General features: G+C 31.8%; 2 protein-coding genes across 2 annotated transcripts; both read right to left on the reverse strand.

The window, feature by feature from the left end:
* Window positions 1-129: 129 nt before the first annotated feature.
* LOC148285653 (lipase member H-like) lies at window positions 130-19,833 on the reverse strand. Its single transcript, XM_088242143.1, has 13 exons — window positions 19,590-19,833; window positions 19,357-19,507; window positions 19,133-19,281; window positions 16,811-17,056; window positions 15,944-16,132; window positions 15,469-15,631; window positions 13,877-13,945; window positions 11,706-11,713; window positions 7,064-7,259; window positions 5,902-6,041; window positions 4,890-5,138; window positions 3,553-3,904; window positions 130-379 (listed from the first exon to the last, which is right to left on the reverse strand). Exons 1-13 carry the CDS (start codon window positions 19,624-19,626, stop codon window positions 343-345), a joined length of 1,986 nt encoding a protein of 661 aa, XP_088098269.1. The 5' UTR covers window positions 19,627-19,833; the 3' UTR covers window positions 130-342.
* A 651-nt stretch (window positions 19,834-20,484) lies between these two features.
* Window positions 20,485-23,879, reverse strand: LOC148285654 (pancreatic lipase-related protein 2-like). The gene is made up of 6 exons (XM_088240609.1): window positions 23,739-23,879; window positions 23,477-23,633; window positions 23,025-23,173; window positions 22,568-22,813; window positions 21,900-22,233; window positions 20,485-20,784 (listed from the first exon to the last, which is right to left on the reverse strand). The coding sequence occupies exons 1-6, from the start codon at window positions 23,800-23,802 to the stop codon at window positions 20,730-20,732; spliced, it is 1,005 nt and encodes a 334-aa protein (XP_088096735.1). The 5' UTR covers window positions 23,803-23,879; the 3' UTR covers window positions 20,485-20,729.
* Window positions 23,880-25,729: the final 1,850 nt, after the last annotated feature.

Below are 25,729 nucleotides of genomic sequence, written 5' to 3' on the forward strand. Positions count from 1 at the left end.
CGCGCACTAAGCGTAAACAGCGGTTTGATACGATCCGTCCGATGCGTGCGACGCGGACATGTGGACGCTTACCCTAACGTAGACTTTAATCAAAAATATAAAAATCACACAAAATAAATAACAATTAAAAAACTCCTCAATAAAATTTATTGCAGTACTTTATTCCAATGCAGCAGAAAATACTTATTATTTTTATTTACCAATAATAAATAAATTGTTCCTGGCACAATTTCACGTAAAAATGCACACGTAAAAAGTCTTCACGGATATGCATTTTATGAACATTTGGTTTTAATCATTTCCAACAAAATAAAATTGACAATAATTTATGAAAGTTAGCCGTTATATTCGAATCCAATATACGCCATATTGTTTTTCTCTGAAAAATACAAAAAATAAATTAAATAATATTATTGTGAACATAAAGTTGTTATAATATAAGGGGTTAACAAAAGTACTTAAGTAGAAAATAAAAATAATCTTATGAACTATAGCATGTACAATAATCGTAATTGAGGGAAAAACCAATTACCAAGGGCAAGGCCAAGTGTTTAGTCGGTAAAGGGGAATTTAGGAATTTATATTTGAATTTCGGAAAAAATATAACAAAGTAAGTATTTGTTGACACAGGTATGTATTGTGAGATAATAAATGAAGCTTTATAGTTTTATAACTTAAGATAATTGTTGGAAAAAATATACCAATAATATTATGATAGGTTTTCGTTTTTTTTAATTTTAATATATGATTGAAATATTATGAAGAAATTTAAATAAACATAAATGTATTATTAAACAATATTTCTATTTTTTCGAATTTCTTATCAAAATATATGAATACAATTGTAACATGTTTCATCTATTAATTACGCGTCATGTAAGCGTGTACATAAAGGGATAAAGTGAAGAATAACAGTCCCCATTACCTACTAAACCCTTAGCCTTGCCCTTAATTATTGGTTTTTCCTTCAATTATGATTATTGTACATGCTATTATTTATAAGATTAATTTTATTTTCTACTTAAGTACCTTGAATTGTATAACTATTTAAAGACATTCAATCCATCTAATCTTCATATTCGTTTAGAAATGCCCTAACGAGGCAAAACAATTGTCACGAAATTTTGGTTGTTATATTTGTAAAAATAAAATGTTCAGTAGACTCAAAGCAGTGTTTGATTTCTTATATTTTTAGTTAAAATATGGAGTTTTACAAAATAAACACCAAATCAATCAATAATTAGTTAAAAAAAGTTAACGTAGTTATGCAGAAAGCAGCCAGCCATAGATAAGTGAAACTAGGGTAATATAACTTTTGTTAAAATAGTGAATAATCAAATCTACACAAAAGTTGAAATTTTTTACTTTGAAAAATTATAAATAATGCATCCATTATATTTTGTAACACAAAAAAGAATTAAATTATGTTTATAAGATTGAATGATTTTTAGCTGATCACACAATTTAAGCATTTTGCAGAAAACAGCCCGCCCTAGTAAAATTCTGCTGTGTGTTACGACATAATATATTGATTATAATATGTATGTTTTTACTAAGATACTTAATTGTACAGAATCGCTTAGTTCATTTGTAAAAAAAACTTTGTAAAAACGACTCACCTAAAATATGCATTTTACAGAAAGCAGTCAGAGCTCATTAGCTGTCAATATTATTGAATAAATCATTATGCAAACAAATATATGAGGTGATATTCATTTTCATAACATTTTGCCATTATAAAATTTTCAGAAGGTGATCATTACGGCTTATTCGGCGGCCTACATGGTGTAGTGGTCAAGACGCTTGACTCACGCACGGAAAGTTCCGGGTTTGATTCCCGGTAAAAACACAAAAATTAAAATGTGATTTTTCTCAAGCCTGCGTTTTCTGTGATGTAATTCACCACTGTAATTAGACCTCCTGGCCTGTTATGGTGCAAAAAAAAATTACAGTTGTTTTGTATGAAAGCAGCCTGGTGGCTGTTTTAAGAAAAACATAGAATTGAACTTTCTGAACTCGATAACACGCATACCTCATTTTTTCAAAATTGTGGACTGGCTGCTTTCTGCATAACTACGTTTATGTAATGTTAGTTTTTTTCTAAAGTTAAAAATGAATACAAAAAGTAAAACAAAACGGTAAAAATTTGCTGTCCTACGTGATATTGTTTGGTTTTACGTTACATCATAGAATTAAAAACAGTTTAGAAACCGCATACGCACATCAAACAAAAGGCGACTAAACCACTCATAAATGAGTCGGTTTACGTTTTGACCCATTACTTTCTTAATAGACGTCGCTCTGGACGCAACTCCTGATTTGAATTTAACTATGCCGTGTAGTGTCCTTTAAAAGTGTAGAAATACTGCAAGGATCTTAAGGATGGTATTACATTTCATGTGTAATTAGCAAACGAATGTTTTAGTAACAAATGCATTACTTAAAAGTTTGATTATTTTTCCGTCTGTCAGATTGTCGAAGAAACAAAATGGAAATTTCGTTAGTGTTGTCAGGGTAGTAATTTTGTTTACCCTACTTTGCTTATCTTATAAGAAAAATAATGAAAATTGGCTTTGATGTCTTCATATGGCGCCAATATAGCAATTGATCTGTATCAGAGAGAGGACAAACACAGAACTTGGAACAAGGAAGACAGAGTAGTATTTGTACGAAATATATCCAATCGGTTATTGACAGTGATGGGAGATGCACGCATGTAAGAGATGACCTGAATATAAATTATCTTTAATTTATTTTGCTTAAATAGGCCCTATGTATATATATTTTTTTTAAATTGTGGAAATGGAATTATTAAACAGTATTTCTCCATGTTTATTTATTTCATTTTTCAGATGATTTTTTTTAACCATACTTGTGGTAAACACGATGTAACATCACCGCGCCTAAAATAATTATTTACCACAGTCTTTTGAGAGTTAAAGATCGTACCCATCTCACTTCACACTTTTAAGAACAACATGACAAAAAGACTTGACTTATAATTTCCATTTGTTTGGTGTAATATTTAGTAATTAATGGTAAAATAAATAAGATAGAATAATTCATGAGTTATTATAGCTTGATATAGAAACTTTTGTAGCTCTGAAACCGGTGGATAGGATAAAAAATTAGTGGTTAAAAACAAAGCAGTTTTAGATATTTTGATGTTTAGATTATTTAGTTAAGTTTTATTAAATGTATTTTTTTGTTAATAATTGCAGTTTATTAAGGCTTTCCTAAGCCTATTACTTGCAATTATTATTTTCAGTGTATCGGATTTTGTTGCAACGTCTATTATAATTGTTGATTTGTACAGTTTCGCAATTGTAATTGTCTGCAGATTATTTATGTATTTATTGTACATACAGCCTAAGCGAATTATAACAGTAACATGAAGAAAAATGCAAACAAAAAACTGAACAAAAATAAAATAAAACTATATAGCAAAGACCAAACAAGGGCAATGTAATTGCATCGTTCTAAATTTGAGAATCAACAAATAAGTCAGAATTAAGGAAAATGTTACTCGTTTTTTAATATGAATGTGCTTACGGTACGGGTCTTGTCAAATTCCCCATGGTCATATAAGTCCCGCTATCAGCGCAGAATCCTCTTGCCAGCTCCTCCATACCATCGCATCTCACGGCCTGGTTAATGTGAGGGTATCTCAAGGACTGAATAAATATTTCGGGAGCTCTCATATGGGAGCAGCCTCCATATAACTGCACAGCGCATTCTGGCTGCCGTCGCCCTCCATTCGGATAGAAGTCCACGTGGCCTATTGGCGTCAAGAAACTTATATAGCCTCCAGAGGTGTGGACGACTTCTACGTACTCAGCATCACCTTTGTCAAGACGTTTCCAGGGAACGTGCTTCGAAAATAATGGCAATGCTGGTTCAAGACCTAAAAGCACAAATATCGAAAATATCGAGTACAATCGGAAAAATATATTAAGCATTCATTTGAGAGAATGAGATGTTATCTAACTAGATCACTAGTAAGATACACACATAATTTCAATAGGGTGAAAAGAGACAACGATTATCGGGGAATCATTTCCTAACCTCAGATAATCTAAGGTCAACCTCATTCACCCCAGGTTACACAGTAACTCGGGTAAGTCTTTTCATACTGCTTGTTAAAGACAACAGAAAATATTTTAATTTTATTTGAAAATAAAGCTTAGTAAATTTCATTATCATCATTCCTTTTTCGCGCCTAATAGTGCACAGAGGACAGCAATGATACACTAACCGCTACGTAAATAATGCGTGCGTGCGTATAAATGCGCTGCGTGAATAAACGTTTGATTTGGTTTTTTTTTACATTTTATTCCTGTTGAAAAAACATATTTATCAAATCAGTGAAATTGTGTGTATTTAGAGAAGGTAATTTTTTTTTATTTAAAAAAAAATCTTCCAAAACACCTGAAATAATTTCACAAAAAGTTAAGCTGTTACTTAGTAAAAAAAAATATTTAACAGCAATAGTTATTTTTCGGAAACAGCGCCCCCTCTCCATGTAAAAAACAGGGGAAACATTTTCTTAAATTAAAGTTTAATCATTTTTGTAAAACTATTCCAGCAGTTGCTTGTACCAGATTTTTTGCCCACGCTACGCTGCTCTAAACTTTTATTTAGAAACAGTTTAACGAAGCACTTTAAATTGATAAACTGTAACTAGGTTTTACTGCTACTTTTTTTTAAATAATTAAAATGCCAAATCCCTTGTATTATTCAACCTTTTAAAAAAATTAAACAGTTGGAAGGCGAGGAATATTTCCTTCATAAATTTAGGGAGGCATATTAGCATGGAGACTGGAAACCGCTTGCTGAACTAATTGTTCCATTGATAAAACAAGCACATCTACAATATTTCTCAATTTTACCTATGATAGTCGCTATTTTTCCATCCTTGATCTTTTTTCCAGTAAGCCCCGCAATTTGTGCTCCAAGACTAAATCCCCACAGGTGAACATTACTGAGGGGGACTAGGTGTGCTTGGTGTAAATGGTTGATAAATGCTGACACATCATCAGCCACAACATCAATTAGGAATCTAGCTTTGTAATACGGCTTGGCGGCTATTTTGCTCCAGTCCACAGCAATTATATTCATATCGAACTTAGAAAGGTAATCTAGAAATATTGATAAAATTAAATTATTCACCGAAAATAACGGTTAAGCAAATAATATTGAGACCCCGGCCACTTCTATTCCGCTGTTTGCGTTATACAGAATTAAAATAACGGATTATCTGTGGTTTCGTCAAATGACATTTCTAACGGGATGTGCATATTTCACCAAAAATTCATTTTCGTTTACGAAAAACAATGCGCGTGCATTTTTATAATTAACCAAAATATATCAAGTTTAAAGGGCTTTTTTCAACGAGTTGAAAAAGCCAAGTTAGGGCAGAGGGAGTTAGAATCTCGGACCTCTAATACGTCCACGACACTAGTCACAGGACCACAACCCGAATCAAACATTAAACGAGTACTTTATTTTAATTTTATTATTTCACTAACATGTACGGAAAAATTGTCTTTTACAAAACTTATAACGAACATATTTGGATTAGTAAAAATATAATAATTTGGATGAACAAAACTTTATTCCACCTAAATTTTCTTTAGTAACGTTTGCTTTTTAAAGAACACAATTTTACGTTTCGAACGGCATATTTAACTAAAATCTGTCATTTTTAAGATGAGTGACTTTTGTCAGAACGGCAACGATATGTTATATTTGTTCAGTTCCTTGTATATATTTTGCATCGTGTAAGTGTTATCGGGTTACACCGTAAATGCAATAAAATAAATTATATGATTCTTGGCATATTAGAGATAAGCAAATACAATTATTTTTGATTGAATGAAGAGATGAGTTTATTTAACATACCATTTTTAATATCTACATTGTAGGATTTGTTAGCAGCATGAGTCCAACCGTGAATCAGGAACATTGTCATTTTACTTGGGTCAAAATTTGTTTCATTGACATTTTTTATACTAATTATTTGATGATCTTCTTGGTTCTCCCTTAAAAAAACAGTTTTAGATAAAGTATCCATGCAATATATGTTAGTGTTTAGGCACGCAATGTATATGTTTATTATATAGGTTTAAGTTGCGAGCGGCACTCTAATTCTAATTTTTCGGGTTTTGCATTCCTAGACGGCCACACGACTTTGTAATTAAGATTATATTAATGTCTAAGAATATAATTATTACTGTAAATTTATTATAATTTTTCTATAAAATGGGTGGTATAAAACACATAATCGGTAATATTTAGTGTTTTCAGCCCGATAGCTTGCTCTCGGATAAAATCCCGAAGAGGTAAATCGAAGAGAGATAGGTCCACCTCATAGCATTGTAGCTGGCGCTTTTGTTTGCTACGCTTAATTTCTTGCATTCAATGTTTGGCAAGTGGAAGTGAAATATCAATTTAAACGCGATTCTGAACTGAAATATTTCACTGCTACCATACTGGCACCTAAAGCGTAAGACTGGTTACCTACCATGAAACACAATAAAAAATATATATTCTGCGAATGAAGTATGAATGCAGTGTTCTATAACTCTATACGATACTTTAGTCACATAATTTGTTTTTTTATTCTAGGGTTTCTGTAATAATTATATAAATTCGAAAGATCTAAAATTAAATGTCTCATGCATTTTTTTTATTTATTTGACAATACATGATAATTAAATCAGTTTTAAAGTTATCTGTAAGACCTGTCTTATCAAAGATTTTACTTTGAGCAAGTCGAGACATAAATTGACATATAAATACAGAGTTTATACTGAATGATTTTATTAAAAATAAAAAAATAACATATAAATTATGAGTTTGAAATCTATGATGTATTTCTCAATAACCGGAATATATTTGAACTGCCCTAAATAAAATAAAAACTCACATATTATTTTGGAATCTTATCAATTCTGTGTAATTCTACATATGTATCGACAACTATCAACAAATCGTTTGTTTTTCAAGTAATATATAATTTTATTGAATTGAACTTTTAAAAAATAGTTTGCTTAACCATTACCTGGAAAAAAGCCAATATTCGAGACTAAATAACTTATCAGCGTAAACTGTAAAATTAGATTGTTTTGGTTCTCGTATTGAAATATTGTGTGAAATTCCAGATTCATCAGTCAAACGCATCCACTCCTCTGATTCGGTTATATTATCCGTTATTTCCGATGAAATGAACGTCTTTAAAATTTCAACTGCATGCAGATCTGAAATTTATAAAAATGTAATAAAAAATAGAAAAAAATACAATTTGATTAATCCTAATGGTCACCCTATCCGTACCTTGGAAATTCATACTTCTACCTTCTTGCCCTCGCTCTTTTTTTCAAATATTGTTCCTACTATATAACCACTTGACTTTTCTTTGCATACCGGTTTCAAGACGTATCCGTTTATCAAACACGGAACATTTTCACAAATTATAATTAATGCACGTTAGTTTACGCTACTAAAAGCGTGTATCATATAAGCACGTTGTATTTTTTTTGCAACTACTACAATAATAATGTTAAGCAGAATTTTTATGAAAGTGTAATAATGGCCCCGTGTAATGGTCAGTGCATTTTCCTACCATGCAAGAGGTCTCGGGTTCGAAACATTATTTAAAAGCGTGTTTTTACACTAGAAAATTTCATAGTCCCTGGACTGGTACCTGATGCGTTAGACTGATCCCCTTACCCTAATGTCACAAATATGATTAAGATACGCTGCGATTGTTGTACCAATGCAGTGCTCTATGCACCATTAGGTGCGAAAAGGGAATGATGAATAAGTGTCCTGACCAAGAGACAAATACGTCTCAAAACGACTTAAATAAAGTTAGTAAATGGATATATGTACTAATATAATACTAACATTTACTGAATAAGATTTTTTAAAATCTACAATTGGTTAAAAATATTTTGAGTTAGTCCAAATGTTTAAAGACAATGATTGGATATCACCTCCAAAGAAGTTATTAAGATTAACTTTTTTTTTTTATTTGGAAAAAAAATATTTGCGTTCTTACGATTGACCCCTAATATTTTAATTTTTGCGGCCTTGAGTTATCAAAATCTTTCTGTTAGAAGATGGAATACAGTTGTACAGTAGAGTTCAAACTTCGGACCTCAGATACGTGAGTCCGCTGCACTAGCCATGATATCATTAACCGGTTCATATTACCTACAACATGGATGGAGAACATTTTAAAGACGGAAATATGGATGTGCAGGCATTTACAAGTCTTATGACTTATCATTGGGTAGTTTTCTAGCCAAACCAGCCAAACCACAAAAAAACCGCCAATGACTTCCACATTTCCTTTTCTAAAGGTTTTCTCCATCTCTCTTGTAATACGTTACAAAAGGGAAGTTTAATGAAACGGGAAATTGAAGACAAAAAAACATTTTTTACGCGCGGTAAAAATTAGAGCATTTAATTATACAGCGTAGTTCCCAAAAAATGTATGAAAAAATGCATAAAAATAAATTACTCTGAATGACGTCACAAGTCCTTTGGAATCAACCAATAGCAGAGTGTTGCGATACATTTTCGGTTACTGGAAAGCCAATCCAACAACTAGGACAACTCACCGTAGAGAACTTGATACGTCACAGACGGTGTAATTTCAAAATCACAAACTTTTGAAAATTAAACCGCTGATAATTTTTTATTTATTTACAATTTTGAAAAACCCGTTAGGGTTACATTAGAAATTTAATATTGTCTAGTCATTTTATGTCTCGTCTAGTCTAGTTAGTTCAGTCATCATGTGCTTTTTCAGATTGATTTTAAATTTGTCTCCATTAAAAGTTTTCAAGTAGTAAGGTAGGTCGTTGTAGTGTCCATTATGTAGTATTTTTGACTGTCCTGTGTTTGTCTTTGCTTTTTCAATATGATAGTGTTTTTGTTGTCTGGTGTTATATTTATGTATGTCAGCATTTTTGACTAATATTATGTCGTCGTCTTGTATGTTTCCCAGTGTTATTTTGTGCACAATTTTTAAGGTCTCAATTAATACGATAAATATTTTTTTTTTTAATGCTTTTGGTTTAAATTGATAGTCTTTTCACAAATAAAAAATAAATAATAAAATCAACTAAATTTGCTAATTGGTTATTAAAAAATGGATTCGATTGACGTGTTTTAAAAAAAAAAACATGTATTATATAATTATATTTAACAATGTTTTGAGAATGTCCAAATGTTTGCTAACATGGTGGACTTCCTCCCTAGAGAGTTATCAAAATCTTATTCAAGTTTAAATTGAATGCATTTTTTGCCAAAATAATAATTAATTGAACAAATCAAATAAAAAATTTAAAAAAATATTTAAGAAGTACAAAAATTCGAAAATTGTTTTCAGGCGTTACTTAGTATGTGAGTTGAATTGGTTCAGCCGGATCAATCTTACCCACATGATAAAGGTTTCGGCTCTTTTACTTCACAAAAGTCAACAGATGAAAGATTTGAGGAAATGTTGATGTTTAAACGTAGGCAGAATGGTGAATGTTACACAGTGAGTTAAGTGGCCATTTAAACCAGCTAATGACCGGTTATAAGCCCAGTAAATGCCTTGACTTCCATATTCCCTACTCAAAAAAGTTTTCTCTTTTTTTATTGCAACAAATTAAGATCTAATTGTATTTAGGTTGAACTTACCATAAAAACATAAAAAATAGTAGTAAAACAGAAAAAATATTTTTAACGTCATGGTTCCAATGAATCAACTAGTAAAACTAGGATTTTTTTTAAAGATTGTCTTTATATATTACATTGCTATCTTTTTTGTTTGACTTGAAAAAATAAGCGTGTTACTTATTTTAAGGCCGTGAAACTCGCCATCTTTTATATTATCTGTCGCCATAGTGTCTCACAGTGCAAGGATTTATTTATTTTCTAATACAAGAAGAATTTTATTAAATTTAAAAAATAATGTAGACAAATTACAGTTTTGCATGAAAATTATGATTGAATCGATTGTTATTCCAACATAGAGGGAACTTGATGGAGAAGAAAACTTGAAGTCTAGGCAAAGTTTACGACTTCTTTTTGGCTGGTTTCAGTGATCACTTTATTCACTGAATTACATGAATCATTCTGTTCTTATTTAAATTTATTTCAACAGAGAGAGAAAACGTTTTTCAGAAGGGAATATGGAAATCTAGGCATTTACAAGGCTTATGACCTGTTATTGGCTGGTTTAAGTGGCCACTTTACACACTGTGTAACATTCACCATTCTTGAAAATCCATATTTTTCCGATTCGGGATTACACAAAATGCTAAACAATCTGTGAGGTTGTCCATTGTTTTAATGTTCAACATTTGTTCGCAAAATCCCAGGGCTAGAAATTGCCGATTGTTTAGTATTAATTTTATAAATACTGATTTGTTTAATTAAAGTATCAAAAAACACGTAATGAGTAGGTATTTTGGATACTATTTTCACAAAAAATTGGTATGCAGTGATGCTGACTTTTTAATAATAAATGTTTATTTGTGTCTAGTCTTTTTGATGTTACTCTGTTTTTTGTATAGTTTTTCGTTTTTTATTTGTTTAATTGTGTAAAATAACCTTTAAGGTGTAAAACAAGTAAGAAAAATATACCTCATAAATGCCTTTTAAAAGGTTTCTCTATCTCTTTTGAAATGTTGATCAATTTTAATAAACATGTATTATGTGTAATCCATAAACAGCAAAATTCAGTGTTAGTCCCAAAAAATTAATTAATCTAACGTTACTCAAACATTAGTGTATCTAAATTAAAAGTTATGTTTCGAAAACATTCAATTGCATGCGTGTAAGTTTTTTAACATTCTTTCTTCCTCGCAGTATTAATCCTGGGGATTGGTTTGCAGCAAAGTCCTGCATCTCGTCCTCCACTAGTTTTTATTCTCTACAACTTTCTTCAGCTAGATACATGAGGCGCAGTTTAAATCCTCGCACACTTTCTCCAAATACTCCCAATTTGCAGTGGCGAATGGTGATTTCATTTACAGGTAAGCTTTAAAAAAATATCATCTATTTGTACCGACATAGGAGGTACATAATTTAATATAAGTAATATATACTATAAATTGATATTTTTTCTGTGGTTCTGTGTGATACAACAACTTTCATTCATGAAATCAACTCAAACGATATAACTTTGTGATATATTAAATTATATAGATATATTATCCATAACTTGAATCTATAATTCATTAAAAAATTAATAGAAAATACTACTATGAATTCAGTCGATATTAGGTATTCAATTGAAATGTCAACTGGCCGCATTGTTCTAGTAATTAATCGTGCTGAAAACGGCCGCGTGGAGCGTTACATGTCCTGCAATATGACGCATTAAAGTAATTATGGTCTTATGTCAAAAGTACCAGCTCAAAGAAAAATAGTCCTTAAGAAACAATGTTTGAAATACTATTTTCCAAATCAAGAATCTTCAAATAACTTGTGTAATCTGCAAGTTTAATCTAGGAGAAAAAACTCGCACTGGAGTTAATACATTCGAATTATAGTATACTTATTTATATGAAAAATAAGCTGGAATAATCGGCTAATTTCTTGGCCCACCGCAGGCGCTGGGCGCGCTTTATTATTTTTTTTATTTATATTAGGATAAAAATACAAACGGTGGAAATGATTTAAAATTAATGTTAATTACTTACTTGTTTTTCTGTGAATAAAGTTACAATAAAACAATATTATGGTTAGTCGAATATAATGGTAAGCTGCGCATAATCACTTCTATATACGGTTTGCCCTGGTTATTTGTCCCCTGAGCCATTCCCTCTAATATGTCATGCAGGAGATCCTCGTGGAGCTCAATGTGACCGATCCATTGGGCTCGCCTCTCTGAATTGGTTTTTATTAGGTGCCTTCCTTCTTCGATTCTGCTGAGAACCTCGTCATTAGTGGTGTGGTCTCTCCAGGAAATTCCTAATATCAATATGTAGCACCACATCCTAAAGACCTCTAGTTTTTTTTAAATATCTTTCGGTAAGGCACCAGGTAAGACTTGGCAAGTTGCTTGCGGAGTTTTAGGTTTATATTATTTGAGTCGAATATCTTTGTTTTTTTGTTGAACGCAAGCCTTGCTTGATGTATGCGACAGTCGACTTCTCTTTTTGTTTTACCATCCCAGGTGATCCTGCTTCCAAAGTTCAAGAAATCTTTCTTTTAAATGCGTTTTTTAGAATTGCTTCATTAGTACATTTATTACGGGCCACAGTCATTACTTTGGTTTTGCTCCTTTAACTTAAACATTAGGTAAACATAATTATTTTAACCCGATGTCAATGAACCTATTTTACACTATGAGTTGAATGAACTGGTAGGGATACCCATAATTAAAAATACAATACTAATCCTTTTATATTTCTATATTTTATTATTTCTTGCATTGACATTTTTTAATATTTTTAAAAACAAAGTTTTTTTTTACTAGACAACTCTTTAATAAAGTGTGAAGCTATGTGAAAAAGAAACGCATCTTTGAAAAACAATATAAAATAAAATTGAAATAAACTGAGATTCAAATAAAAACATAATTGTTTAGAAAGAATATCCGTAGATACAATTGACAAACTAACAAAATTTTGGTCATAGCGTAGATTTTTTTTAATACTGAGGTTATGGTATGTGGTAGCATTGTGGACTCACGGACCAAAGGCCTGAGGTTCAAATCCCACTCGATTACCATTTTTTCCAGCACGAGTTATTTACGACTTTCGGGGATCGGTCTAAAAATGAAATATTTGAACAAATAATAAGAATTTAAGTAGGTATTTTTCTTTTAAAAAAAAAAAGGAAAAACATTTATATTTCTGTATTGTATGTGCTCGAAAATGTTATACAAACTACGAACCTGGGTTAGAGGCATCCCGCCTATCTCAGTCCACGCGCAAGGCACTACTAAAACAAACCAAGTTCACTAAACATGAGTCTTTTACTCCAGCTACTGCATGGAAGAAGATGCGACGTTTTCAATTCTATAGGGTTTAATGTGAGCGTTTAAAAATGTGTCGGATGTTTTACACCCAGGTTCACTGACACTGGGTTAAACGTGATTGTCAAATTGAGAGCTGTAGGTTAGAAAAGAACGCTGGTTTTTTAAGGTTATATTTCATAACTTTAAAGTAGGTATGTATACATGCTTTAGTCTCTTAGGAGAGATATTCACAAGGCAGGTTTTTAGCTTTATAAACATTCTTATCTTTTCCTTAGGTAGGCCGCATTTCTTATCTGTATCTTCAAGTTCATAACTTTACATTACAAGATAAATTGTTGACCTACATAGGGTATTTTTTTATAATGATGCAATAAAATAAACAAATTTGAAAGAGGTGTATTAACATTAGTAAGTAAAAATTGAAATTCTTTTTATGCATGTCTAAAGATGGTGTAAATGGAATGAAATGATAATATAACATAATCAAGTTCAAACAAATAATAGCAGTGGTAATAATTTATCATCATTCCCATTTCTGCACTCATTGGTACATAGGAAACCGTTATTTCATCCTTCTTTTACATGAACGTAAGGTGGCCAGCTCTCGCTTCAGGTGAGTCCGTGAACAATGAAATTTTGCTGTTCAAACAGCGTTTAATATCAATATATATCATGTCAGCCCTATCTGGAATATAACCCAATAATTTGCTGTAAGTTTCATGATGTACCTACATAATTTAGAAAATTACTGTATAAAAATAAAAGTACGCCCTTTAAAATATTTGATTAAATAAATAACACGTAAGAAATGGATGTTAAAAGCTTGTTTATTAACTTAAAACAGGTACATAGACTTATTTTTCAAAGGGGTGGGAGTATTTGAAGGGCGGTTTCCTCTTTGATCCTTTTGCATATGGAGATTCACTATTTGTAGTTAAATAGTATACTCCTTCTTTACTGTAAAAAAAAACACATTAAACATTAGTGTAATTTCATCACTAAGGTATATTGTTAACATTATTGATCAAAGTAGGTTAAATGCTGTCGAAATGCGATCCCTCAGGCGAATGTGTGGTAAAACGATGTGTGATAGGTGCACAAGTGTCGAGATCCGTGAAGTGTGTAAGGCTGAGAAATGCATTTTCGACAGAATCAAGAAAGGGGTGCTGCGTCGGTTTGGACATGTAGAGCGAATGGACAGGGGAAGAACGGCTAAAAGGATCTACGATGCGAATGTTGATAGATGCAGAAAACGAGGAAGACCGAGAGAGACATGGCACGACCAAATCCATCCAATACTTGAAGATATACATGTCAAAAGTAGGAATAATCGGCGTGCGTGCATAAGAAGATGTATGAATGTAGAGGAAGCGAGGTATGTATGCCAAGATAGAGTGATAGGGCATTCTATACTCTCTGCCTACCCCTACAGCGAAACAGCGTAATGGTTTGTTTGTTTGTGTTTTTATCGCTAGTTTGTGTTATGATCGCTGAACACCTAAAGGAACGGAGAAATAGATACTAGGTTTTGCTGCCCTCCAATCCCTAGGATTAAAACCGAAGAAGAAGACTAATCCCCAAAACGGAAAGTAAATTTTATGTCTTACGTACTAATCGCAAGTTTGCCAAAAGAAATATGCCTATCAAACGCAAATGTCAAATTTTACAAAACGTCAAAAGGACATTAAAACAATAAATAGTGTAGGTACCTACAAATGAAATAGATATTTTTGATAGTTTATAATCACAGTAAAAAATAGTCGGCCTCGTGGTGTAATGGTCAGTACGTTTATCTACTATGCAAGACGTCTCGTGCTCGATTCCAGACATGGTTGATATGAAATGTTTATTTAAAGCGTGTGTTTACACTAGAATGTTTCATAGTCCCTGGACTGGTATCTGAGCCGTAAGACTGATCATCTTACCTTCACATAATAAAAAATATCAAGATACGCTGCAACGGGTGTACCAATACAGTGTATTATGCATCATTAGGGGCGGAAAGGGGATGATGTTGATGATAATTATTAAGATAGTTTTAATAACTTTTTTTTGTAGATTACATATAAAACTTGATATAAAATAAGGCTGTAATCATTATTGTGATTGAATTAATTCATTTTAAATTAGCATAAAATATGCATTATTCGAAAACTGTGCAAAAGAGACATCTATCATTGAACTCTTAAAGCTCTTACCTAAGCCAAGATTTGCACCTATCACCAAGCCTTAATATAAAATCACCTTCAGCATCTTTGGTTATTTGAACACAGATGGGATTAAACATTTTTAGTAGGAAAATAAAACAAAGTCGATTAAAAGTCTTTAAACTAAAAAATATGACTTTTCAGAGTTGGGTTGGGAATTGGGTTCAGAGTAGGGAACATTTATTTTCAATATTGGGTAAATGTAAACATACCTACCAACGTATACTTTTATATGGGTCGTACAATTATTATACTAAAAATACATAAACTCACCCATCGTTTATATTAAATCCACCCATATATAATGTTTCTCCAGTTGGTTTGCAGCATCCGTTTATTATATTTTCATAACTCTCACATCTTGTGGCCACAAAATTTACGTCCAAAAATATTGACTCAGCGAAAAATCTATGAGAGCGGTTGTGTGCACAGAATCCTTAACAAAAATATGTAAATTATTGTTATTAAAAGTTCACTAACAATGATTTATTTTGATAATAAAAGAGGAGTACTTTCATAGGATTTATCTGTGGATTTAATTACCAAATAATCCAAAAAACTCGCTGTTTATCTAAAAATCTACAAAAATAATGTTACATTTTGTGTTATTCTAACCGGCATTTTCAGGTTTCACGTACAGCATTATCAACGCGTATTTCTTTCTAGTATTATAAACGTTTTATATTTTTTCAAGACTTTAATAAATATGTGGAATCCTGTGAGTCAAAATAAAATATTGAAATAGTACCTCTGTAATCTGTTCCACACCCCGGTTGGCTTGTTCCACCATTGGGGTAAAAGTCCACATGGCCGATTGGTTTGGCGAACCCCAAATATCCAGCACACGTATGGATTACTTCGACATACTTAGCATCGTGCTTATCAAGGCGAGCATCCTTATTCCACTCTGTGAAAAGTGGTAAAGCAGGATCCAAACCTGCAATCGATAAACAACTAGTTAGAGTTAATTGTGTTGCAATTATTATAAGTCCTTGCCTTGTTCGAAGGCGCGGGCTAGACCACGGTTTATTTTTTATATTTCAAATTATTTTTATATTCAAACTGATCGATCAAGCAAAATGTTCTCTTAAATAGGACTAAAAATATAAACTGAAAATTTTAAATAAGAAAGAACTATTAACTTTTTTTCAATAAATTAAATTTTTTTAAAGTTTGAACTATTTGCAGTCATAAATAACATGACTGAAAAATGCTTAAGTTGTGAGAGCGTGGTTCGAAACACGTTACTCTGTCCGCGACGCTTATACAGGACCGTAACCCTGTTCAAAATTAGTGCTGTTTATTTGAGTAAAAGCGGAAAAAAAAATGCGTGCTCAACTAAAAGAACAAGAATTTATAAAAATATATGTATAAAATGTGTTTTTTACACTTCAATGTAATGAATTTTTTTTAAAAAAGTATTTGCGTTCTTATGATTTACCCAAATATTTCATTTTGAGGGCCATTTTCAACGTGTTGTAAATAACTCACTATTAGAAAATGGGAATTTAGTTGGGGTAGAGTAGGATTCGAACCACAGACCTTTGGTCCGTGAGTCCGAGACACCAGCCACAGGACCATAACCCGATTCAAAATATTACTAAAATATTTTTACCTGTAATTGAATGTATGGGTCCTTCCTCAACAAAAGCTCCCGCAATGCCAACTACGTGCGCTCCTAAACTGTGTCCAATGAGATGTACATTGCTCATGGATACTCCTTCCTTGATGAGGAAATTCAGGAACCATGTAAGATGACGACCTACGCTGGCAACATTGTAGCTGGCGGAGACATAATTGACGTTAGCAGCAGTTGACCAATCAAGTATTATGATGTTTAGATCAGCAACAGAGAGGTAAGCTGTAAAAAAAATCAACGGCTTCCGAAATGGCAGAAATAGTAGTAAAATAACACAAAAAAAAATAAAAAATCACACAAACTTCAGATACGAATAATGTTTTTTATAAAAGTTGTGTCGAGCTAAGGTGCTAAAAATTAATAAGAATTTTTGTAAATTAATTATTTAGATGCAAAAAGTTATTTGGCAAGAAAATTTCTATGACGAATAGAAACTGACTCGTATTACATCTTCAAGATGAAATTAATTTTAACTTTAACTAGAAAACCATATGCAATAATTATAAAATGGCGTGTTCAAAATTTGAATTTAATTTAATAGAAAATGTAATATGTCGATACATAAGGTAATCGTCAAATGAATATCTATAAAAAATGAAGAAGTTCCTGAGTCACTTATAAGAAACGCTTTAACAAAATTATGTATCCTTAGAACTCAACATCCCTTCATTTTTTATTGATTTCTTTTCATTTCAGGATTCTCTTGGCTTCTTCGAAACTCATTACCTGATCCCACATTCCGCATCGAATAATGTGTATTAGGTAAATAAGTGCTTTTATTCACAAGTTTATACGTGCAAGCTCTATCTACCCATTAAAAAACAGCTGTAATTTGAAAATAAACATGCATATTTAAAAAATATATGTATTACAATTTTTAATAAGCTTTTCTTTTGACCTGCCTATTTTTGGGTAAGCTGGATGATATTACTTTTAAAATTGAACCCCCCAAAGTGCATATATTTATTGAACATGGAGTTTTATTTTTTTAAGGAATAACCCGCTGAGCATCTATTTTACAGGCCTGTTGAAGGAAAAACAGGATATGGATGAAAGTTATGATGAATACACCACAACACCACGACCAATAAAAAAAAAACTTTCTTCTCTTTTTTTCTTGCAACTGGTGGAAATCGGACCCGTGACATCAGTTTCACAGTATCCTAAAAAGAGCAAAGTTCTGTAATGATGCTCTTACCTAAATCACACAGATATTGCCTAGGTGTTTATGAATACTAATATATCAAGTCTTCTAAGACCAACTTTTGTTTTTATGTCCCAATGTCCAGATTGTGTAGATTAGCCAATTCGTCACGCAACTTGGAATTCTTTGGGATGGATTTTCCTGTTTTTTGTAGATCTCTTCGCCACTAAAACAGTGCGGGATGAAGATGGATTGGATGAGTTTTTCATGGTGTTTTAAATAAATCATTCATTATTTTATGGCCCTTGTTCTTCATTGCTACATAGTTTAATGTTATTTTTATTCAGTTTCTTGTTCATATGTTTATTTATAAAAAACATATTTTATAAATTGAAATTTTATTTCAATACGAAATTTATAGCAACCCCCGCCGCTGGAAATATCTAACAAAAGTGATTTTGATACTTTTAAAAAATAAAATCATTCTCCCGAACCACATTGGGTATAAAAACCGATGGTTTGATTTCAAATGCCTCAATCATATTTCAGTAGTTTCATCAAAGAGTTTGGGACGAATTAGGGTATTTGAAGAAAATAACATAAAAATTTGAAAACATGCCAGCTTGTATTATATTACAAATAAATAAATTAAAACTTTCAACATTCATGTAACTTTTGTAATTGGCTCAGGCTTTATATAAATAAATAATACCATCATCATCAGAATTATGAAATCAGGCGAGAGTATAAATCTGAGTTAAGTATACTTATTTACTTAACTCAGATTTAAATTAGTGATAATATTAAGAAAGGGTCTCTGAGATGGTTTGGTCACGTAGAACGAATGGACGACGAAAGAATGGTAAAACAAGTATATTTGGCGAAAATGAACGGTAACGTGAGACAAGGACGACCAAGGAAGACGTGGCATGATCAGATAAACCAAAATCTTAAGTCTAGTCATGTCAAAAGCAGACAGAACCGAAGGGCATTTATGACAAGATGTATGAATGTGGAAGAAGCTAGGAATGTATGCCAGGATAGACGTGTGTGGCGGTCCATTTTCTCTGCCTACCCTTGTGGAGAAATAAAGTGATGGTAGTAATATTAGTAGTAGTATCATCTTCATTATAAAAAAATAAATGGTTCCTTACCTTCTTTGATATTGGAGGGCATAGGACTTGATCCATTATTGTACCAGCCATGAGCGAGAATTTTTGTAGGTAACCTTTTATCAAAGAACGATTCGGACAGTAGAGTGGAATTATCCGTCTCCAAAAGTTGATATTTTTCGGGGTTTTTCCTGGTGCAGATAATTATTTCTTTTAAAAAATGATTTACGCACCAAAAATATTTTTTCAGTAATATTTCAACTTACCTACTGAATAGTCTAAACTCCACATGAATGTCGTATAGCAGCGACCAAAAGTCTTTGGTCAAACTCGGAGTTTCTACCGGCGGGAACGTTCCAACACTTGCCAACCAAACAGGATCATATTTGGTTGCCTTATTTAAAACAGCTGCAAACGCTTTAAAACAAAAAAAAAAGAAACTAATATATTTTTTTTTTAATTTTTAAAACACGTACGTACCAAATAAGTTTTCACTTACCACTAGAAAAGAGCGAAAAAATCAAAATAATCGCCATGTCAGTTATTTGTCTTTCTTTTTTAAGATAAGATACTTATTTGATTGATATTAGAAATACTTTATTTCCAGTAAAAAACATTTTATAGTACCCCTAGTAGTTCCACTATCACATCACGAAACAAATCCACCTAATCGCTAATCCAAATAAAACGTGAAATGCAGTTATTTACTCTCTAATGCCTTGCACTTGACTGCTTCAACTGATTACTGAAATAGAAACTACTGACCGGTGAAAGAATGCCACAGACAATTATAATTTATTCAAGGTCTGTCCATCAAATGGTTGCGATTTCCTGAAATGGTCCTCAGGACTAATTGTTTATTCAAGGATGGTTAGCAACTCGAGGAGAAATTATCAAAACGCTCATCAATGCGCAAGCTTGTTTTCTGTTACGGGTACCAAATTTGAAAACATACAAATATTATTATTATTTGTGTGTAAAACCTTCACGATATAAAATATTTTGGAAAAAATTGATTAAAAGGTCTCGTAGTGTAATAGTCAACGCGTATGCTTACCATACGAGAGGTTTTGGGTTCGATTCCCAACATGGTTGATGTGAAATATTGTTTAAAATGATTTTTTCATACCCGAATATTTCATCGTCCCTGGACTGGTACCTGAATCGTAAAACTGATCATTTTACCTTCATGTAACAAAAATGATCCATATATGCTGCGATTGGTGTATCAGTGTAGTACCTTCTGTACCATTTGGTGCGGAAAAGGAATGATGATGACGATAAAAAATGGTGCAAGTATACAAAAAGTTTATAATAAAAAAATGTATGTATTTTTGTTTTTGTTACTTACAAAATACACTCTAATTAAAAAAAGTATAAATTATCACTCGTACTTATATTTAAAAAAGAAATGTTGGTTAAATGGTGCTAGCGAAGCAAGTTTTTGAAAGAAAATAGTTAAATATTGTACACGAATAAATTTTATTTTGCGTGAGTGAAAACAAAAAACCATAGATGAGATTAATTTCTTCACAGTAGGAATCTGGTTGTTTAATAATCCATATTTTATTCTTTGAATCAGCAGTTCTGTTTTTTTTTTCTGTAGTATTTTATTAGTTTACTCTTATGAGATTAACGTTCAGTTCTTATAATACGGCGCCTTTTCATTAGTTTCCAATACAAGTATTCCAATCCTAAAAAACAAATATTTGATGTTATCATTCAATGTATGGGGGAGGTTACTGGCTATAAAAGCATTCATATACAATATTTCATTATATGATCTATTTTTAGAAACACTTATAATCTCATTAAAAATGCAAAACATGTACTATCGTGGACTTAGACTTACCGCCAACTGGGTTGACACGTCTAGCCAGCAGATGAAATTATTGATAAAGTTGCATTTTCATCTAATATTTTAAACAGACGACTTAAGGTAATGTGTTTTTATTGTTGCGCTGGTACAACTTTGTTGTTGAGGTTTTGTCGAGTGGGTTGTATGCACAAGATAACGCAAATTAATTTATTTAGGAGTACGCGTGAATACTTTTAAAGACACATAACAATATAAGTAGGTCGAACTTGATAATTTTTGATTTGAGTAATAAAGAACTTTTTTTTTGATAACACATCGTAACTCTACTGTTTTTTTGTTCAAAAATATTTTTTTTAGATGCCACCAGATGATTTTTAGATATTTTTCACTAGAGGGATACAGAAAATGACTATGAAACATATTAAAATGATGATTAGAAAATATTACTCGCCAATTGGGCATAAATGAATCAACACTACGAAAATGACAAAAACCCGATCATATTCTCACAGTCTTGGGAAGGTTTACCAAAACAATCTCATTTTTTATTTTAAAAAAAGCTGGCAGATCACGTGAAGTATCTGGAAAAGTTTTTTTTTGGCGTGATAATAAAAACTTTCAAAAACTTGAATTCGAATAAGCAGCCAATGAGATAGAGCATCGCTTTAACAAAAACTCTAAAATGGTACTTGCGTACTTTCACTCACGTACTCTTAGGGACGTTTTAAAGTACGCATTTCTCATTAAAATAGATTTTTTCATTTAAATAGTCGGTATCATACTGATTGCTCCATATTTCCTGAAAGACTATGTTAAGTAATAATGCATTTAATTGACATAAAAATCATTAAGGAAATCTAAACAGCAAAACAATTAAGAGGTAAAGTCTGTTAGATGCGTTCTCTTAGGCGGACCTCTCCTACAGGTATAAAATACAATACTCCCTACATAAGTGAGGAAATACATTAAAATAAATATCAATTAACTTACTCATTTTTTGCTGAAGCTCCACCCATGTGCATTTTTCGTTCCTCTAAGCAGCTCCCAGAAGTTGCTTCTGCTACAGTTTCGCATCTATTGCCCATAAATCTGTTGTGGTCTATTGACTCAGCAAAGTAGTCCACGCATCTTGCGTGGGAACAAGCCATGTTACCTCCACATCCCGGCATATGCAAGCCGCCATTAGGGTAGAAATCATTATGTCCCGCACGATCCTCCATCCCGAATCGACCAACGTTGGTGTGGATTATTTCTACATATTCTGCGTCACTTTTGCGAATTCGTTCTGATTCTGCGTCCCATGAAGGATGTGCTGGATCTAAACCTGATCAAAAAACTTAAAAATAGATTTTAAAAAATACGTTTCTTTATCGAAAATTTAATAAATTACATTCGACACATAAACGAAACATTTGGCATCTGATTGACAATGTTATTTGTAATACTACGGAGACTGATTCTTACTTAAGGACCGTTGATTAATTAAAAGCCGTTTATTCAAACACTATCAAAACCAAAATAAAATCCATCAAATTGATAAGCACTGAATTTATTTTTAATTGAATGCTTATATACAATAAAAATGCAATTAAGTTAATGGTATAAAAGCTTTTAAAATGTTAAAAGCGTACTCAAATGTGAAGATCAAGAATACAAACTTGTTAAATATCCAACACGTCCTCGTTTGCAATATCTGCAAACAAATCCTGCCAGTTGACCACCGAGACTATGTCCAATAACATGCATGTTTGGAAACGGGACGCCAATCTTATTCAACCAATCAAGAAACTGGCCAACACTAAAACCAACTGATGGACAATTCTTCACTGCTTCAGCATATCCACCATTACATCCTTTGGACCAATCGACAATAATGACGTTCACATCGAGAACTTGTATAAAAGCTGCAATTTATAATATTTTAGTTTTGCAAAACTGTCAATTTTGACATTAGTTTCATACGATTTAACCAAAAATAACAATATTTATATCTTAGATTTGTGCGGGAGTTTGGATACGCGAGTACTACTTTTCGGGTAAAAATTCCATATTTTGTTTAAAACGTTATTTGTTTTTCTTATAAACAAACTTTCTAAGAATGTTATTTTACCTCACCTGTGCGCGTTTGTATATTAACTGAACTTGTAGTATCACCTGTCCAGCCGTGAATAGAGAGTTTTACTGGATTTAGTTTATTGAAATATGAGCTTTTAAGGGTTGTGCTATCTCCCTTGTATATTCTTTGAGGGACTTGTGGATTTCTTCTAAAATAACACACTTCAAAATTAAGACATATCAAAAAATAATATTTCGTTATTGAAATATTTTTTTAAAATTTTTATTTTATATTCAATTTCATTATTGAAAATTATTTAAAAGTAAGTCATTATTTGCATTTTATTATTTTAATAGATAAATAAAGAAAATTATGATGTGCTTACAAGGCATAAGTTGGACACAAAACAAAGATAACTTCTAAACTGAATGTACGTACTGAGTTCCGTGCTCTACTTCCATTAATCTCTATCTTTATTTGTGCAAAAAAATAAATAAACTAATTTGAATACCTGGTATATAAATAGTACGCAATATCTTCCTCAGGATTGAATCTGGTAGCAGGCTGGGAATCATCTTGAAGATCCACTAAATGCACTGTTCCGTTATCATCGGGAAACCATGCGTATCTTTTATCTTCGGGGTCAGCTAATTCAGTCTGAAAAATGCCTACGAAATAGTTTTTTAAGTAAAAAAAAAAAAAAAAACTGTTTCATAATTTCACATAATATCTAGATTTTTATTATTGTTGTATTTGTTTAAAGAGAAAGTTACCTGGTACTATATTCAATAACAAAATCAAAACATAAATCAAAATAAAAAGATTGTTTCTTTCCATTTAAACGATCAACACTACAAATTATTTTTAACATCAGAATTAAACCTTGTTTTAATTACAATACACAGCACATAAAAGGTTTCAGAGATTAAAGCTGTTTTAATGTACGTAGAAGCGTTATATATATTTTGCGTGTTACCGTCCTTTGTAAACATTTTATTTTTTCTTTAAACATCACTTAGATAATAAAAATAGCGAATGCGGAAAGTACCCGTATGGTAATGCTCGTTCGTATTTATCAAGGTAAAATATCATATAAATTATAGAACAGTTCTGATTAAATAGACAATAATTGCGTGTTTGCTCAGCAAAGTATTGTTACCATAGAATAATAGAATAAAGTTTGTCGTGGTATATTCTCAAACGTTTAACATGATGCGTGTTGTCTGGAACTCTAATCGATACTAGATCAAAACGAAATGCCGATTTTTCAACTCTTGTATAATTCCAGTACTCTTATATGGGGGTGAATCTTGGCACCTTACAGTCTTACGCTTCATTTACCAGTCCAGGAACTGTGAAATATTCTTGTGTGAAAACTCCCTTTTAAATAAATATTTCATTTCAACCATGTCGGGAATCGAACCCGAGACCTCTTGCACGGTAGGCATTTGCGCTGACCATTACCCCGGCCGACATTTTTTAGTTTAATTATCTCTTGATCCGTTTTATTGTTCTTAATATTAAATTTATAAATTCAACAATATTCATTTCTATTTATTTTTTGCATCCTATTTCTAAAACTAATCTTATTTACTTCAACCCTGAAAATTTCATTTGGCTAGTGCTAAAGCATCATGTTAAAAAGTGAACTTGAATTATACAAGTTCTAGTATATTTTTTTTCTGTGTATCAAAGACATATTTAAAAAGTGAGCTAGCTTATTTTGGTTAGACTACGCAACGATACTAAGTTGAGAAACAAGATTTTCTTGATTAAAGGACTGGATAGTGTCAAATGAAAATACAAAGACACATTGTTTTGTTTTTATTTTTTAAAGTAAATGCTCAAAACAAGCTCCATCGTTCGTTTTGCATAGACTACTTAAAAATGTCATTATTGTTTGTAATGTTACTATTCACAGCTCCCAGGGAGTTGAATCCAGTCCAAAAATTGAGACAAATTCAAAATATTGTTGATATATTGTTTCTTTTTATGTTTGTAACACAAAAGACCGAAGTTTATGTCAATAAACATTTTTTAAAGAATTTCAATAAATTAATGTGTTTTTTTGACGTCTAACAATAAAGGCCTCCATCTTGGCCCATCTTCCTTCACATTTAATTAACAAGTTGTTAAACACGTATTTTTCAACCTTTTTTATTTATTTTTTTTAAATCTTCATCAGTGTTTTTTTCCTCATCATAATATTTTTTTGACTGCATTATATAAAATTGAATTATGTGACTTTGCCTTTTTAACAAATAGGAGTTTGATTTTTACATTTTTTCTGGTATTGTGATCAATATAAACAAACAATTTTCACAAATTACAACCGGGATGAGGAACACATGAGAGAAAGGAATATGAAATTCTAGGCATTTACAGGGCTTATGACCTGTCATTGGCTGGTTTAAATGTGTAACGTTCACCATTTTGCCTATGTTTGAACATCCATATTTCTTAAATTGTTCCATCTGCTGATTTTAGTTAAATTCTTCAATAATTACAGTTTGAGTGGGTATGAGTGGTGGCAAAAGTTGGTTTGCAACCAGTAGTCTTTGGGTAAGTCTGCTGCTTTTGGGTGCGCTGCTAATGACTGGCCTAGACTGTCACCTGGGGGCGTTCTGGTGCTCCAGAGAGTAGTAACTAACGCTTCCTATCACTGTCGTCATAAGGGGGTTCGAAATGGGTGAAAGATTTTTTAATTTATTTTATTTATACTTATTTTTGTCTCTGCCTTGTAGAAGATAAGGGGTGGTTTTAG

This window comes from Micrasema longulum, unplaced genomic scaffold (genome assembly GCF_059751315.1).
Source record: "Micrasema longulum isolate JH-2025_06_02 unplaced genomic scaffold, ASM5975131v1 h1tg000015l, whole genome shotgun sequence".
NCBI lineage: Eukaryota > Metazoa > Arthropoda > Insecta > Trichoptera > Brachycentridae > Micrasema > Micrasema longulum.